Below are 16,955 nucleotides of genomic sequence, written 5' to 3' on the forward strand. Positions count from 1 at the left end.
AGCACCATCGCTAACGAGTCTTAGTGAGTCGATGAACATGCCTTCTACAAGCAGCGGTGCACATGTTGTTGTGGCATGTCAACCGAGCGACGTCATCGTGTTGTCTTGGACCAAGATCCACCGTATTACATTGAAGAAGTCGGGGAATAACGATAGATCCACCTACTCCGTACCAACATCCTAGCTCCAGAACAACCACCTCGCCCAGAGTCCCCAACTATTGAAGATATGCCCGAGGGGCAATAATAAAGTGGTTGTTGTTATATCTTTGTGTTTATGATAAATGTTTATGTCTCATGCTATAAATGTATTAATCAGAAACATTAATATATGTATGTTTTTTAAACAAACATGAGTCCCTAGTAAGCCTCTCGTTTAAATAGCTTCTTGATTAATCGATGATCAAGGGTTTCCTGGACATGAATTGATGTTGTTAATATCAAGATCATGTTATTAGGAGAATGATATGGTGGACACACACCCACAGTAAGCATGGAAATAAGATCAATTCATTAAGTTTGTTTTGTTGTAGCTCTCAAATACATAGTAATGTAATCCTTAGACCATGAGATCATGTCAATCACTAACACCAAAGGAATACTTTGATGATATCAAATGTCACACCATAACTGGGTGATTATAAAATTGGCATTGGGTATTCTGAAAGTGATAGTTCAGGCTCATGGATCAAGAGTGGGATTTGTCCATCCAAATGACGAAGAGATATACTATGGGTCCTCTCGGTGAGATAGCCTCCAATTAGCCTGCAAGCAGGTGATTAGGCCACAAGGGATGTCATATGATGGAACGAGTAAAGAGTACTTATCGGTAATGAGATTGAACTAGGTATGGACGATACCAACCACCGAACCTCGAATAAGTAAAGTATCACGATACCAATGGAATTGATCATAATGTGTATGGTTCACTCAATCACAATGTCATCGTTAATATGTAGGAGCTATTACGGATCTCTAGGTCCCTTTGTTGGTTATTGATCGGAGAGACGATCATGTTTGCATCATTCGCGAACTGTATGGTGACACTTAAGGTTCGATGGTGCTTAGGGTAGATACGAGAATTCGAGTTGGAGACCGAATGTTGTTTGGAGTCTCGAATTGGATCCAGGATATCACGAGGAGGTTCGGAATAGTCTGAGAATATGATTCATATATGGGAAGTTGCTTTCCAGGTTTCAAAGAAGTTCGAGAATTTTTTGGTGTCCTGCCGGAGGCTTTCTAGAAGGTTCTGGAGGGGCCACCTATGGGCCCACTGACCCAGGAGGGGCCACATGAGATGAAGGGTGCAGCCCAACCCTAATGGGCTAGGCGCACCAGCCCTCAAGGCCTAGCCAGCCACCCCATAGGGATAAGATCAAATCCCTAAAAGGGGGATACAACTTGGGGGCGAGTTGTGTAACACGATGACCACCCCCTGCCGAGCCTATTACCCTTGGCAACTCTCTAGGATCTCTAGATTGTCCCCACAAACCAACATGTGTCTTGTCTTTTCTGCGCACTTTGTCATCACTCGTGCGCACCCGGGAAGGAATTCCCGATTGGTCACCCATCCTCAAATCGCTCCAGGCCAAGCACACTTAACATCAAAGTTCTTTGGGAATGAACTTATAGAAAAGAAGTTGCAACTTGTTGGTATGAGTATCCTATCAATCCTATTGAGCCCTGGGCCATGATGTCACACTCATCTCCCGTAGAAGATCGATGCCCTCGCTGATCAGCCCCAAGACAGGAACTTCCCCTATTGGCACACATCTGTGCATCTAGTGTCGGCACATGTGTCATGCCGTGTGCCCCGCCCAGGGCCGGATCTAGGATTTGCAGGGCCCCAGGGCGAGCTCTTTACATGGGCCCAATTTAGGCTGCGTGCATGCTAGATGAGCCTAATTTTTTTTCTTCTACCTTTTCCTATATACACTGTGCCAGAAAAAATGGGCCCCAGTTTTGGTTGGGCCCCGGGCCGTCGCACTTCTTGCCCTGGGCCAGAGCCGGCCCTGGCCCCGCCAGGCCACACCAGCCATGTGCCACATGCCCGAATCCTTGACCCGCACACGCCCGTGTAACTGCGAAGGTTGGATCTGATACCAAATGTAGCACCCTGGCCAACCCCTGGTCGGGCCTGTTACCCTGACAGCTCTCTAGGATCTCTAGACTAGCCCCACAAATCAACACATGTCTTTTCTGCGCACTCGGGAAGTAATTCATGGTCGGTCACTCATCCTCAAATTGCTCCGGGCCAAGCACGCTTAACCTCGAAGTTCTTTGGGAATGAGCTTCCGAAAAGAAGTTGCAACTTGTTGGTATGAGTATCCTATCAATCCTTCTGATCCCTGGGACAGGATGTCACAAGTTGCACCCCCCCCCCAATGCGTTGGCCCTAGAGGGAAGGGGGCAAGGGCCAATCCTAGCCACACCATCCCTCTATAAATAGAGGTGAGGGAAAAGGGGCGGCCACACCCTTCTACCCCTAAACCCTAGCCGTTGTCTCTCCCCTCCTCTTCTCTTGTGCAGGATTGACAAATCCCTGCAGGAATTTTCCTCCACCACCACTCCGCCATGTTGCTGGAATTTCTGGGAGGATCTATCACTTTTGTTGCCTGCTGGAACGGGAAGATGACGTCTTCATCAACATCATACGTGTTCTCGAGTGCGTATGTGCTGCCCGCTTGCAGCTCCATATGGGTCTTCATCACAGTACTGAGATCGGCAAATGTACGACTACATTATCCACGAGATCTGATCTCGTTTCCACTTTGGTTCTTCAAGGGTAAGACTTTAATCTATCTCTTTTCTTTCATCTAGTAGACTGATTCTTGGTTTTTGGCGATATAATGTTTTTGTTTTCTATGCTACAAACCCATCACCAGCACCGTCGTGGATAACGACGAACATCAGCAACAGGCCGAGAACCTGATCTCGCCAGATCTCACGTCATTGAGCTCCCGAGGACGAGATCTTCAAAATTAGATTCTACATTTATAGATATTGATGAAATTTATTTGTAACTACAAAACTAGCATGCTTTTACCCCGAGTTCAGGCGTAAGTAGTTTTCGTTGTAGTACCAATGCTCCATTTTTTATTGTACGTGTACTCCATTTTCTGTATACTTGTACTTTCTTTTGTGTACTTGTACTCCTTTTTATGTGTTCATATACCCCTTTTTTATCGATACTTGTACTTCCTTTTTCTATGTACTTGTACTTTGTTTTGTCTATACTTGTACTCCATTGTCCATGTAATGGTACTTCCATTTTACGTTGAAACTACACACCTAGATGCACATTTTAAAATTACACTTGCGGAAATATGTAAGTACTTCACATTTGGAAGTACACCCATCGTGGGACATGCCAACACCAGAGCACCCGCGCTTCACCAAGGTGATCTTTCTGAATGTGGGCCTTTACTAGCGGTACTCAAAAATTCATAAAAGGTCCACTAGTATTCCTGTATTAGCACGAACCCCTAAAACCGTCGCACACTCACACCATACAAAAATGAGTCAAAACAGAGTCTTGTAGAGTTCCTATTGAACTTTATCCCTATTTTTTGGAAGACCTAAAAATCATCCATCCCTCTCCACAAAGAGGTCCCAAACCCACTCCCCAAACCTAAATTCCACGCACAGGAACTTCCAACTGTGGTCACTGAATTTGTAGTCGCCATCGCCCCGCCGTGGACTCGAACCCCACGGTTCCACCAGCGTCATGCCTCGCTCGACCTCCTGCCAACACCTAAATCTGGAACTAGATTTATAAAATCCACGGACTTTGGACTTGAAATACATTAGACCTGATTGGACTAGGCTTCATTCAACACGGACATGAACTAGACATCAGGTCCAATAATAGTGGATACCTATGGACGTCGTAATTGAATAGTCCACTATTTATTGGAACTCAAGACGACACCTAGATTTAGATGTAATGTATCTATGCACTAAAGTATATCTAAACACTCTTTAGTGTGTAGGTATATCTGAATTTAGACATAGGTATAAATAAAACTAGTAAACCTAAAAATATTTCCACTTACGAAATACAAATACACAAAAAGCTTCCCGCGGCCAAGAAGCGGAGTGGCTCCGTTCCCTGGATCATGCTCCTCGGCCATGATTGCTTGCGAAGGTACCTACATTGTTATATGTAAGAGCTTTGTACTTAATGATGCAGCTGGTGCGCTGTTTAGGACTTGGGAATAGTAAAAGAAACTGTGCGGTCCAGCACAGGTGCACGAGACCAACTCTCCAACTAAATATTCGTTTGTTAATCATATGGGTCTCATGACAGAATTTCATTTAGCAGGTTCGCGTGTTAATCATGTACAGATGGGTCGCCGACGCCGAGATCGGTCATGTGGCTCCATTCTTTGACTAATCCGCGTGGCCCAAAGATTCATACACATGTAACCAAGCTGTGCGTAGCAAGATCCGCTGGCCTGTCAACATCTAGGATTGGCACTAGGCAGTTCGCAAATGCACATCGATCCAACATATACCCACCGCCCGTAGAATTAAGAATACCATTATTTCTAATACACCCTCGTTCTGAAAATTGATAAGTATAACAAATTAGTCCAAATTTAGATATATCTATACATATTTTTTTGGACGGAGGGAGTACCACTCTATAAACAGTGAAATAACTTTTCAGAGAGCTCAAAAAATGAAAGAATTAATTACACCATCCACATAATTATCATTTAGGTGTATTTTAGTTCCAATAGTTGCAAATTAGTGCAAAATCAATCCCATGTAGCACGCATTGTACACATGGCAGCCACGTTGGCACCTAGGTAGCTCAGGGAAATTGCATGTAAGCCTATGGGATTTCTGGTGACCCAAAAGATAGTCCCCACTAGGACAGCCGCTCTACAAATCACAAAGGGGCACATATTTTGTTGCATATTTTTTCATGCCCCGTCGCTTATGTTGGTAGCACGCAAGAATCTCCCTCCATTTTGTCTTATACCAGCATTGATTTTCAGTCAATTTCAAAGCTACACTTCTGAACAGTAGAAACAAGACACCTTACTTTCTTGGGAAAAAGGCTTTGATGTTGACGTATTATCATGTTTCACATAGAATGTGGTTTGCCCTCAAGTTAGTAGTGCCATGTTTCTCTGAATCTGAAAGTTGCAGTGCCATGCTACTCTTCTCTGAACTTTGAATTTGTGACTGTTTTGATTTACATATGTGTGTGGATAGTGCAGCAAATGCAACACTGAAATCATTAACATTTCTAGTATGTTGGTTTTCTAGTGTAACTAAATCTTCTGTTATGAATGTGGTTACCGTGTTCATTTTCTACCTTGAATGTGTTGATTTTCCAGTGTTAATAAGTATAGTGTTATGATCAATGCTAGTGGAATAAGGTAGATTGTGTATAGTACTGTAACTTTAGTTTCTACATGTTTTTGTATATAATGATGGGAAAATAAAGACTTGTTTTCAATTCAGTTGAACCATCATGGATTTTTCCGTGGTTTAAGGGATAATTTGATTTATGAGTTATGACAATGGGACTACATATTTCTTTTAAAATTGTAGATGTGAAACTTTTTCACTGTGTTGGATTGAAGATTTCTTGAAGCATCTTAGATGCGAGATGGATGGTATGTTGTAGGTATAGTGGCAGAAGACAAGGAAAGACCTACTAGATGGATTTTAGTGCATTAAATGTGACACTGACCTTGTGGACATTATTGAATCCACAACAGGGAAGAAAATATTGTCTCTCCTAATTTGTTACAAAAATTTCCTACAAACATTTGAGGGATGATCGAGTACTGAAGAAACCCAGGAATGTTGCAGCAGGTGAAGGAATTAGATTAGCATTGATGGCATTAGGTTTAGGTGTAGCTAGCAGTTCAGTAGAAGAAGGAAGCAAATGAGAAGAAGACCATGCAGAAAATTTCCTAACCGAAGTAATACAGGCTCCATACAAAGACAACCAATGGTGAATCTGATTCCAGCTTTGCTGATAGTGACTATGATTTGGAAGATAGAGATGATGATTTTTTTCCACTCACAATATTAACAAAGAGGTACTATATCACAATGAGCATGCCAATGAATTTGAATTGGAGGATGATGCAGCATTACAAAACACTTCACTGAATTTGATGCTAGGATATGAAGAGCAATTGCAGAAAAAATTTCATGTTTCAATCCTCATGTTGGCATGGACAATCATGTGTTTAAACTAAACTGGACTAGTTTGCATGCAAAAGGGGCTTCTTGGAAGGGTGCATACCCTTGATTTGTGTGGATGGTTGCCACATAAGAACCAAGTGCAAAAGGTAATTATTAACAGTTGTGACAATTGATCGACTACATATTTTTCATTACAATGTGCTTATGTGAGGTTGAGTGCACCGATTCTGCGGAGTGGTTTCTAACCACTCCAAGGGACGGTGTCAACATTTCAAACATTTTTTTCCATTCACAGAAATGAGTGACAAGCACAAGGTATGAGTTGCACTGATTTTTTCTTGCATTTTCCTTAATTATTCGGTCCCTGTTTGTATTTTCCATGTTTTTCCATTATTACTTATGAACAAGAAAAATGTTTATGGATTGTAATATAATATTCAGTCCATTTTGTATTTTTCATGATTTTTCCAATATTACGGACTGCAAAAATTATTCTTGGATTGTACTATATTGCTCAGTAATTTTTTAGATATTATTTATTGACTGGAAAAGTTGTTTATCGATTTTAATTATTATTTAGTAATTGTTTGTACTTGTCATGATTTTTCCAATATTATTTGTGGCATGATAAAAATTGTTTATGTACTATAGTATACTATTTAGTAATTTTTTGTACTCCCTCCGTCTAATGAAACTTGTCTGAGATTTGTTAAATTTTAGATGTATCTAGGTGCTATTTAGTGTTAGGTACATTCGAATTTAGATAAATCTTCGACAACTTTCATAGGACAGATGGAGTATTTTTCTTGGTTTTTCCAAGAACATATTGTAATTTTCCAATGACAATAATAAATGCTGGCTATTTTTGTGGAGATCAACAAATGATGTGAAGAATATGTAGGCATATGCAAAATACAGATTTTGTGTTATTAGTCTTTTGTACCATTTTTGTTCTCTAGAAAGCAGGTCGTAGACGAGAAATGCAAAAAGTAACAAGGACATGTCCAGCTTTTCACCACCTCCTTTGGGCTTTGGTGATGGTGCACGAAAGCTACAGGGTGTGCAGTGCAGGGAACGGCAAGGCGAGATGCCAATAGAGCTCAACAAACAGCGCGAGTAAGCCAAAAGCAAAGTCAAAGGCCAAAGGCCACGCAAACGCAACCACCCGATATAAAGAGAGGCCAAAAGTTCCTTCACGCTAGCAAATACAAAAGGCAAACAAAAAATTTAAAAACTGGAAACGAAATACACGTCTTCAACTCACGGGTAGCGAAACATCCCCGTCGCTGCACACCGTGAAGCGCCGCACACCGACACTTCCCGGTCGGACCCACCTGCCAGCCTGCCACCCACCACGCGTTCCCTTCACTTATAAACAACCACCCAGCTCTACTCTCTCTCTCCTCAAGTAGCAAGCAGTAAACCCCACCTCCACTTCTCACTCCCTCTGTTCCTTCTCCATCTCCCACCACCGCAAACGCAGCACCGACCGCACCTAATCCCGAGCCAGCTGCCAGAACCCGCCGCCATGGGCGCGCCGCTCTACGGCGCTGTCCTCCTCTTCCTGGTTCTCTCCGCGGCCACCGCGGATGTGGTGCCGGAGCAGCAGCAGCAGCAGCAGAAGCAGCCCGCATTGCCCTCCTCCCAGTCGGCGGCGGGTGGCGCCGGCAGCAGCAGCAACAGCTCCACGGTGGGGGTGAACTCCAACTCCGTGCTGGTGGCGCTGCTGGACTCGCACTACACGGAGCTGGCGGAGCTGGTGGAGAAGGCGCTGCTGCTGCAGTCCCTGGAGGACGCCGTGGGCCGTGGCAACGTCACCATCTTCGCCCCGAGAAACCAGGCCCTGGAGCAGGACCTGGACCCGGAGTTCCGCGCCTTCCTCCTCGAGCCCCGCAACCTGCGCTCCCTCCAGCGCCTCCTCCTCTTCCACGTCCTCCCCTCCCGCCTCCACTCCGCCTCGGGCGCCTGGCCCGCCGCCGGCGCCGCCTCCACCGCGCGGATGACGCTCTCCGGCGAGCACCTCGAGCTCTCCGCCGACGCTGAAAACAGCATGCTCGTCGGCGCGGCGGCGGTGACAAAACCCGACGCGGTGGTGCGGCCCGACGGCGTGATCCACGGCATCGAGCGGCTCCTGGTCCCACGGTCCGTGCAGGAGGACTTCAACCGGCGGCGCAGCCTGGCGGCGATCTCGGCGGTGCTCCCCACGGGGGCGCCCGAGGTGGACCCGAGGACGCACCGGCTGAAGAAGCCCGCCCCGCCCGTGCCCCTCGGCGCGCCGCCCGTGCTGCCCGTGTGGGACGCCATGGCGCCCGGGCCCTCCATCGCGCCGGCGCCCGCGCCCGGGCCCAACTCCGGGAAGGCCCACTTCGACGGGCACAGCCAGGTGAAGGACTTCATCCAGACCCTCGTCCTCTACGGCGGGTACAACGAGCTGGCCGACATCCTGGTGAACCTCACCTCGCTGGCCACCGAGATGGGGCGGCTGGTGTCCGAGGGGTACGTGCTCACGGTGCTGGCGCCCAACGACGAGGCCATGGCGCGGCTCACCACCGACCAGCTCAGCGAGCCAGGGTCGCCAGAGAACATCCTCTACTACCACATGGTGCCCGAGTACCAGACGGAGGAGAGCATGTACAACGCGGTGAGGAGGTTCGGGACTGTCAGGTACGACACGTTGAGGCTGCCGCAGAAGGTCACCGCCAGGGAGGCCGACGGCTCCGTCAAGTTCGGCCACGGCGAGGGCTCCGCCTACCTCTTCGACCCGGACATCTACACCGACGGCAGGATCTCCGTGCAGGGCATCGACGCCGTGCTCTTCCCGCCTGTCGACGACACCGCCAAGACCGGCGGCGCTGTCGAAGCCGCGCCCGCTAGGAGGGCCCCCGCCGTCACCGGCACCGCCAAGTCCAAGCTCCGACGAGGTCAGTACACACTAACCTCTGCTCGCGTTATTCACACTACTTAATTAGTTAGCTTAAGATACTATGGTATCATAAATCAACCCGGTAATAAATGTAGAGTAGAGTTGAGCGGGTGTGTCGGTGGCGGGTCGCCATCGCGGGCTGCTCGTCCTGCTAGTCGCATTCGCCATTGCCGGCAATGCAAGCAAAGAGCAGCACAATCTGTGGCGTTAATTAACCCGTAGAGTTCCACGTCGAGCCACTAGTGGGACAGAAAGACAAAAGCTTCCGGTGGTCCCGGCGGCATTTAGTGGTGAAGTTAAGAGCCGTGACTTGGTACCGAAGAGAACGGCGTAGTACTAGATGCTGATGAATGAAAATTTTACTGAAGCACGTCATTCGATTCGGTGAAAACGGTGCGTCGGGAGGTTGAAGAAACCGCGTGCGTGTGGGTGCGCGCACCGCTTTGTACGGGGAGACAGCGAGCTCTGAGCTGTGCATTGACATCGACGGCTCAACCTCAAGTGGTAGTGATGGGACATGGGAGCATAGCTGAGCTAGCTGGCCCCATGCTGTCAGTCCCACGGGATCAATCCTGTGGCCCGCGCACCGAGGAGATCATCGCTGCCACTACAGCTGTCCGTACTGGCTGGCTTGCGGGCCCTCCTCATCAGTGGTCGTGCAATATTTTTTGCTCTGCCCCGCCTTGAGGTTGTCGGTGTCTGTCTCAACAAAAAATAATCTCATATTTCTCTAAATTTAGACAGACAAATATGCAAATTCCTCTTTTAGGACGGAGTGAGGGAGTATTTTATTTTCTGCTGGAGGCTGAAGCGAGCCATGTAGCTAGTTATATAACCATCTGGAAATCTGGAATGTTTGCAACATTTCGGACAAAACAATTTTAGGGAAGAAGGGAAGCAAGGCATAAAACAAAAGGTAGCAATGTAGCATGACATAGAGATGGGAGGAGTATGTTTGGTGCTCACTCCTTGTCTCCAACCAGCACGGGATCATTGGGCATCCAATGCTGATGTGTGACAAGTCACCTGTACACACGCGAGAAGGGTACACACCACCGATTAGCACCAACGACTGGAAGTCATAGACACAACTATGCACCTCATTAGCCTTTTTTTTAATACTGTTGGTATCTGCCTGGTGCCACTGTTTATACACAAGTTTGTGATGCTCATTGTCTGACCATCTTTTCTTCTCTTTGATTTTCAGGGAGGTTGTTGGAAGGGGCGTGCCAGATGATGGGCGTCTTCGTTCGCCGATCACGCTTCACCAGCTGCGAGTACTAGACGAGGGCTGATGATGGCAATAGCGGGTGGACGCATATGTATGTATACCTGCTCCTGCGCTTCCTGAGGGTGATAGATGAACAGAAACCAAATATCATGCGTGGAGTTGAGCCACGAGGAGGAAGACCGCAGAGCTGCTGGTTGTTGGGCCGTCACGAAACTAGTAGAGGAAAATGTGGATGCAAATTTGTTTATACTGGAGGTCAACATCGATGTATAGAAAAATATTTTTTTCTTCTTCTTTTTGGTTCTTTCGTTTGTTGTTTATGATGTTACATGGTTTTTGATAAAGAGGAATTCCCCCAAAATGGGTAGCGTTCATGGACCAATCAATAATTCTGCCTCTCCCTGTGCCTGTTTGATCCTACCCTTGATATATAGAACAAATTGTATTAGCACCTGGTAGGAACTTGCATTATAATCAATCATCATGGAATATTTAAGAGAATACGATCAATCTTCCATGTGCAAGGGGTGGAAAGACACACAAACCATCGTGTTAAACATGCCCAACCGACAAAACAGTGTTATCTATATTATACTACATCATACTACAAAGACTGCCGACAAAAATCACATAAAAACAATTGCTCCGCAATGATCATGCCAAAGCTCCAGCTGTAGTTTGAAGCAGCATAACTAAATAGATTGAAAAGTTAAAAGGTAGGTAGGCCTGGCATATTCGGATCCATCTATCCATGCAGTTTTCCTCGATACACAGACTGTCAGGTTCCTACCTGTTCACAATAATAGGATGTCACTCGATCTGTGATCACCTCTGCTGCAAGAGAATGCCAGCCCACGGAACAATCTGAAATTGATATGTGGACCCTCAAATAATATGAGCTCATAGGCTGCAGAGCTTAAAAGCCTTGATAATGAGGTGGTCTAGAGGAATAACCCGTGCTCAGGGATTCAGTTAACAACTACTAGTACAGTACTACTATTTTGTAGGTTTGCACTAATGATCTACCGAACTGAAGCACAGCAGCACGTGTTAGGTGATCCTGCTCTCATGTGCTACACACTTCAAGAACTGAGCTAAGGTGGTCAGCCTGGTTACACAGCTTTGGATCATCATGCCCTCCTGGAGCTCAGTAGTTTGGCCTCATGTTGCCGTCGGATGATCAAAGACTGCTGGTAAAGGTTCAGGTCGAGACCGTCAACATTCCTGCCCACTCGTGCTTGTAGAATTGCCTGTTCGAGGTAAAATGATATAGCATCATTCCAATGGTACAAGACAGATTGATTGAGAAAAGCTGGACAAGGAGAAATAACTACATCGCTGTTTGGCTGGATAAGGAGTTCGCCGATGAACTGGTATGTCGAACTACAGCGGAAACTGATGTCTCTCAGGTGTTGAGTGTCGACCTTGAGCTTCGCGCTGCCATCTTGAATAACGGCAACCGCAGAGTCGACATCATATGAATGGAGGCTAAATAATTGCAAGGAAAGAATGTTAGCAGAGTTTGAACTTGTAATAATGTTCAGAAGTCAAAAGAAGCACCAGCTTCGCTGGGTGGCTTCAAAAAAAGTAGCACTGCACATACATTCCTGTTACTCGGAGGGATGCCCCTTGCTTGAACATCTCTGAGGATGGCTCTAGCTCTTGCAAAGTAACAGGCACACCTGGTTTTAGAGTAGAAGATGCCATCTAGGACCCAGAACTGATAAAACACAATAAACAAGTTATTTCTGGTCTCTGTCGGATCTCCACAAACAAGAAATGCACTAATACAGTTTCAACATTACAAGATAGTACACCGAACCAACAACACGGCACTGGACTGATAGTTTGCTTGGGCTGGAATGCATACTTGGGGCTACTTATTCACAGAAGCATTGCCCACATCAATTTGTTTGCTTGATTTCTGATGAACTTACTACTGGAATGCATAGTTTGGGGCTAGGTATTCACAAAAGCATTGCCCGCATTAATTTGTTTGCCTGGTTTCTTATGGTCTTACCTGTCCACATTACACATCCTAGAACTCTAACAGACCTTAATTACACTAGCGCTTGATAGAATGGTTAAGCTAATGATCCACGTTGTATCCAGATGAATGTAGACAGCAATAATGCATACTTAAGTTCTCTAAATAAACAATTCCTTTGTGATGGAAAAACAAAATAAAACACTTTTGAGGTACAAATAAATAGTATGGCCTTTCAGTAAATCAAACAAGTCCAAAATTGCTAAAATAACATGATCTGGTTATCTTTTTTGAAGAAAAGCTGAAGTATAGCTTATTTGATATGACTAGGATTTTTATCAAATGAAAAAGTACATGGTGCTGTTGCAAACAAGTTCTTGACAGATATATCAATTTTGACAATCGTACCAAACACGAAAAGTAAAGGGTGCTAAGGTCTCATGTCCATCACAAACCCCAGAAGAAGAAAGCAGTATGTTACACATTCAGAATCTCAGCATCTAAGCTGTGACGGAATGAAGTAAAAATAAATAGTATGGCCTTTTGTGTAAATCAAACAAGTCCGGAATCGCTAAAATAACATGATCTGGTTATCTTTTTGGAAGGAAAACTGAAGTATAGCTTATTTGATATGACTAGGATTTTTATCATAGGATAAAGTACATGGTGCTGTTGCAAACAAGTCCTTCACAGATGTATCAATTTTGGCCATCGTACCAAACATGAAAAGTAAAGGGTGCTAAGGTCTCATGTCCATCGCAAACCCCACAAGAAGAAAACAGTGTGTTACGCATTCAAAATCCGAGCATCTGAGCTGTGATGAAATGAAGTAAAAAAAATGTAGTTATCCTTTTGACATCAACTTTGGTTTCTAAAATAGCCACTGAAGTGTTATGACTGTAAGTGTACATATTATGATCATTCTTTTACTTCCAGCATGAACACAAAGATGAAGTGATATCAACATCAGCAAGCCCTGGTTGGCAATAATAGGCTAACAGTTTTCACAAAGATTCCTAATTCCTAGAAATACATAATGGAGTCCTCTACAGGAATCAGGTTAGAATAAACATTGATGAGATAAAACAGCTATCACTATGGAAAAATATATTGTGTACAGTGTACTGATCTGGCATTGTAATCTCACTTATGGAGAAGTCATTGCACAGGAGGAAAACAAAAGAAATACTTTTATGGGCATAAGACGTTAGCAAACAAGTTCTAGGCAGACTTATGCAATCTGATAATGGTACGACACTGAAAATTGAAAGCTGCTAACGTCTATGCCCATCGTGAACCCCAGAAGCAGAAAGCAGTATGTTACACAATCAGAATCTGAACATCTGATCTGTGAACAACTAATTTTTTTTGTAGATAGTCGCTTGTCGTCTTTGAGCCCTTATCTTTTTGATTTGGTGATGGATGAGGTCACAAGGGATATACAAGGAGATATCCCATGGTGTATGCTCTTTGCGGATGATGTGGTGCTAGTCGATGATAGCCGAACGGGGGTTAATAGAAAGTTAGAGTTGTGGAGGCGAACTCTAGAATCGAAAGGTTTTAGGCTTAGTAGAACTAAAACTGAATACATGAGGTGCAGTTTCAGTTCTACTAGGCACGAGGAGGGAGAGGTTAGCCTTGGTGGGCAGGTGGTACCGGAGAGAGCCACTTTTCGATATTTGGGGTCCATGTTGCAGAAGGATGGCGATATCGATGAAGATGTGGGCCACCGAATCAAGGCTGGTTGGATGAAGTGGCGCCAAGCTTCTAGCGTACTCTGTGACAAGAGAGTGCCACAAAAACTAAAAGGCAGGTTTTATAGGACAGCTATCTGACCTGCGATGTTGTATGGCGCGGAGTGTTGGCCAACGAAGAGACGACATATCCAACAGTTAAGTGTAGCAGAGATGCGCATGTTGAGATGGATATGTGACCACAAAAGAAAGGATCGGGTACGGAATGACGATATACGGGAGAGAGTTGGGGTAGCACCGATTGAAGAGAAGCTGGTCCAACATCGTCTCAAATGGTTTGGACATATCCAACGGAGGCCCCCGGAAGCGCCAGTGCATAGCGGACGGCTAAAGCGTGCCGAGAATGTTAAGAGGGGTCGTGGTAGACCAAACTTGACATGGGAGGAGTCCGTTAAGAGAGACCTGAAGGTTTGGAATATCGACAAAGATTTAGCCATGGACAGGGGTGCGTGGAAGTTAGCTATCCACGTTCCGGAACCATGACTTGGCTTCGAGATCTTATGGGTTTCAACTCTAGCCTACCCCAACTTGTTTGGGACTGAAAGGCTTGGTTGTTGTTGTTGTAGTCGCTTGTCGTCAACTTCGGTTTCTAAAACAGCCCCTTAAATGTTACGACTGTATGTCTACAGATGATTTTTTTTTAATTTCCAGCACAACCATAGATGGAATGATACCAACAAGAGCAAACCCTGATTGACTATAACAAGTTAACAATTTCCTCAAAGATCCCTGATTGCTGGTAATGCATTATGGAGGCCTCTACAGAATCGTGTTACAATAAAAATGCATAGTGCTGTAGCAAACAAGTTCTTGTCAGCCTTATGCAACTTGACAACGGTACCAAACATTAAAGTTAAAAGCTGCTAACGTCTTATGTCCATCAAGAACCCGAGAAGAACGCAAATTGTTACGCATTCAGAATCCGGTGAAATTAATTTTTTTTTTTGGATATTCTTTTGTCATCAACTTTTGTTGTGAAACAGCCACTGAAACGTTATGACTGTACGCTTACATATGAATTTTTTTTTTTTTACTTTCAGCAGATACACAAAGATGGATTGATATAAACAGGAGCAAACCCTGATTGACAATAACAGGTTAACAATTTCCACAAAGATTCCTAATTCCTAGCAATGCATTATGGAGTCCTCTACAGGAATCATGTTAGAATAAAAAAATGATGAGATAAAGCAGGTATTACAATGGGGAAATTGTTGTGTACTGATCTAGCACTGTAATCTCCTTTATGGAGATGCCATTTCACTGGAGGAAGCCAAAAAGCGCTTCAAAATCAGTAACATACATAGGTGGATCATTTCGGGGCACCTTTGAGCTACAACCATAAACAGAGGGCGAATATTACCATCAGAGGTTCAAAAGAAAAGATGGAGGAGGGACAAATGAAAAAGGAAATCATATGTACATCCAAACCTATACAGTACGTACATCATTTCAACATTCAGACATGAAATCCTTATGTAAAACTTGACTTGATTCTCACATGAACCTTATCTTCACCAATACAGTTGCAACAGTTAACAGCATACCTAATATGCACGGGGTAGAAGAGACCTAATAAAGTCCACAACCCTGGCAGCAATTTCCTCTGCACCGAACGCCGGGTCTGTTGTATCTACGACGATCCTCGGAACATCCCCAATTTCATAGTCTGTGCAACCTTGGTAACCCTCAACAAGACTTTCCAGCTCGGCCCAGGTCTTTGGCTTATGCCACCCATCACCACCACCATTGGCCAAAGCACCCCCACGCTCCTCCAGCCTGCGGCGCCACACACCTTCGTCGCCCGGTCGGCATTCCACGACGACAACAAGTGTGGCGGGCAGGCGGGCCAGCATGTCGAGATGCGCACGACGTGAAAGCGGGGAGTCGAGGACGACAGACAAGCCGAGCTGGAGCTGCCTCTCGGCCAACCTCCACAGCACGGCGTAGGAGAGCTCGTTGAGCATGCCGCTGCCGCCGGCGGCGCCCTCCAGGTGCAGGGTGCAGTCCCGCACGTCGTCCTTGTCCAGGAGCGGGCACCGGAGCGCGGAGGCGATGGCGAGCGCCGCCGTGGACTTTCCGGAGCCAGGGTGGCCCTTCATCGCCACCACCACCCTCGCCGCTGCCGGCGGAACAGATCGTTCCCCGGCCATGGCCACGCCCCCTCCTACCTAAACAAATTAACAACCCTAGTTGCTGCTCTGCCGGTTCCTTGGCTCGCTCCCCCTCAACCCGCAAATGGCTTTTTGGCTCCAATTAACCAGCACAAAGAAAACAGTGGGATCTTATCCCTAATTTAGCAAGAAGCCAAGAACCTCGCAATCTATCTAAGGCCCAGAAGCATCTAGGGCGGGATCTGACAAAATAGAACAGAGAGTACGGGGGATAAGTATGAAATCTGTGAGGGCAAGTGTCAGTACCTGTCTGTGGTGGTGGCCGGCGACGGCGAGGCCAGGCGATGGTGACCGCCGTGCTCCAGGAAGCCGTGGCAGGACGAGGAGCGCACTGCACACGCACGCGCTTTGTCAAATGGGCCATACCCGGAAGAGAATAACTTACTCAGCACTCAGGCCCAAATATGACGGGCTCGGATGCCTGGATGCCCATAAACAAACTTGCTCAGGTGGCCCATATGGGTAGGGGGGCGTTCGGTCTGAACAAAAGAATTTGTTTTCATTTCACTCAGGAAAGAGATAATATGGTTATTGAATACTACCTCCATCCCAAGGATTAATACCAATATTTTTTTCAGAAAGTCAAACTATGTTAAGCTTGACTAATTTTTTAGAAAAAATCATTAACATGTCAAATACAAAATTAATATTATTAGATAGATAATGAAATATATTTTAATGTGCTATCTACAAAATATCATATTTATTGATAG

At 45.5% G+C, this 16,955-nt stretch overlaps 3 protein-coding genes across 3 annotated transcripts; 1 reads left to right on the plus strand and 2 right to left on the minus strand.

Annotated features, from left to right (window-relative positions):
- The first annotated feature begins 7,590 nt into the window (after positions 1-7,590).
- LOC127333834 (fasciclin-like arabinogalactan protein 16) lies at positions 7,591-10,709 on the plus strand. Its single transcript, XM_051360269.1, has 2 exons — positions 7,591-9,094; positions 10,304-10,709. The coding sequence occupies exons 1-2, from the start codon at positions 7,702-7,704 to the stop codon at positions 10,378-10,380; spliced, it is 1,470 nt and encodes a 489-aa protein (XP_051216229.1). The 5' UTR covers positions 7,591-7,701; the 3' UTR covers positions 10,381-10,709.
- Positions 10,710-11,192: 483 nt separating this feature from the next.
- LOC127333836 (CST complex subunit TEN1) lies at positions 11,193-16,598 on the minus strand. The gene is made up of 4 exons (XM_051360273.2): positions 16,489-16,598; positions 11,931-12,047; positions 11,662-11,815; positions 11,193-11,577 (listed from the first exon to the last, which is right to left on the minus strand). The coding sequence occupies exons 2-4, from the start codon at positions 12,032-12,034 to the stop codon at positions 11,458-11,460; spliced, it is 378 nt and encodes a 125-aa protein (XP_051216233.1). The 5' UTR covers positions 12,035-12,047; positions 16,489-16,598; the 3' UTR covers positions 11,193-11,457.
- On the minus strand, positions 15,403-16,455 carry LOC127333835 (uncharacterized). Its single transcript, XM_051360270.2, has one exon. The coding sequence runs from the start codon at positions 16,219-16,221 to the stop codon at positions 15,616-15,618; it is 606 nt and encodes a 201-aa protein (XP_051216230.1). The 5' UTR covers positions 16,222-16,455; the 3' UTR covers positions 15,403-15,615.
- Positions 16,599-16,955: the final 357 nt, after the last annotated feature.

The sequence above is a fragment of the Lolium perenne genome, chromosome 2, assembly GCF_019359855.2.
Source record: "Lolium perenne isolate Kyuss_39 chromosome 2, Kyuss_2.0, whole genome shotgun sequence".
Lineage (NCBI taxonomy): Eukaryota > Viridiplantae > Streptophyta > Magnoliopsida > Poales > Poaceae > Lolium > Lolium perenne.

What these genes read in the sequence shown, in the direction of transcription:
- LOC127333834 (XM_051360269.1), top strand. Translation starts at nt 7,702, where the DNA reads ATGGGCGCGCCGCTCTACGGCGCTGTCCTCCTCTTCCTGGTTCTCTCC. An exon ending in CAAGTCCAAGCTCCGACGAG is followed by an intron (nt 9,095 to 10,303) that starts GTCAGTACACAC and finishes TTTGATTTTCAG; the next exon opens with GGAGGTTGTTGGAAGGGGCG.
- LOC127333836 (XM_051360273.2), bottom strand. Translation starts at nt 12,034, where the DNA reads ATGGCATCTTCTACTCTAAAACCAGGTGTGCCTGTTACTTTGCAAGAG. An exon ending in TCCCTCCGAGTAACAGGAAT is followed by an intron (nt 11,816 to 11,930) that starts GTATGTGCAGTG and finishes GCAATTATTTAG; the next exon opens with CCTCCATTCATATGATGTCG. An exon ending in TTATCCAGCCAAACAGCGAT is followed by an intron (nt 11,578 to 11,661) that starts GTAGTTATTTCT and finishes TACCTCGAACAG; the next exon opens with GCAATTCTACAAGCACGAGT.
- LOC127333835 (XM_051360270.2), bottom strand. Translation starts at nt 16,221, where the DNA reads ATGGCCGGGGAACGATCTGTTCCGCCGGCAGCGGCGAGGGTGGTGGTG.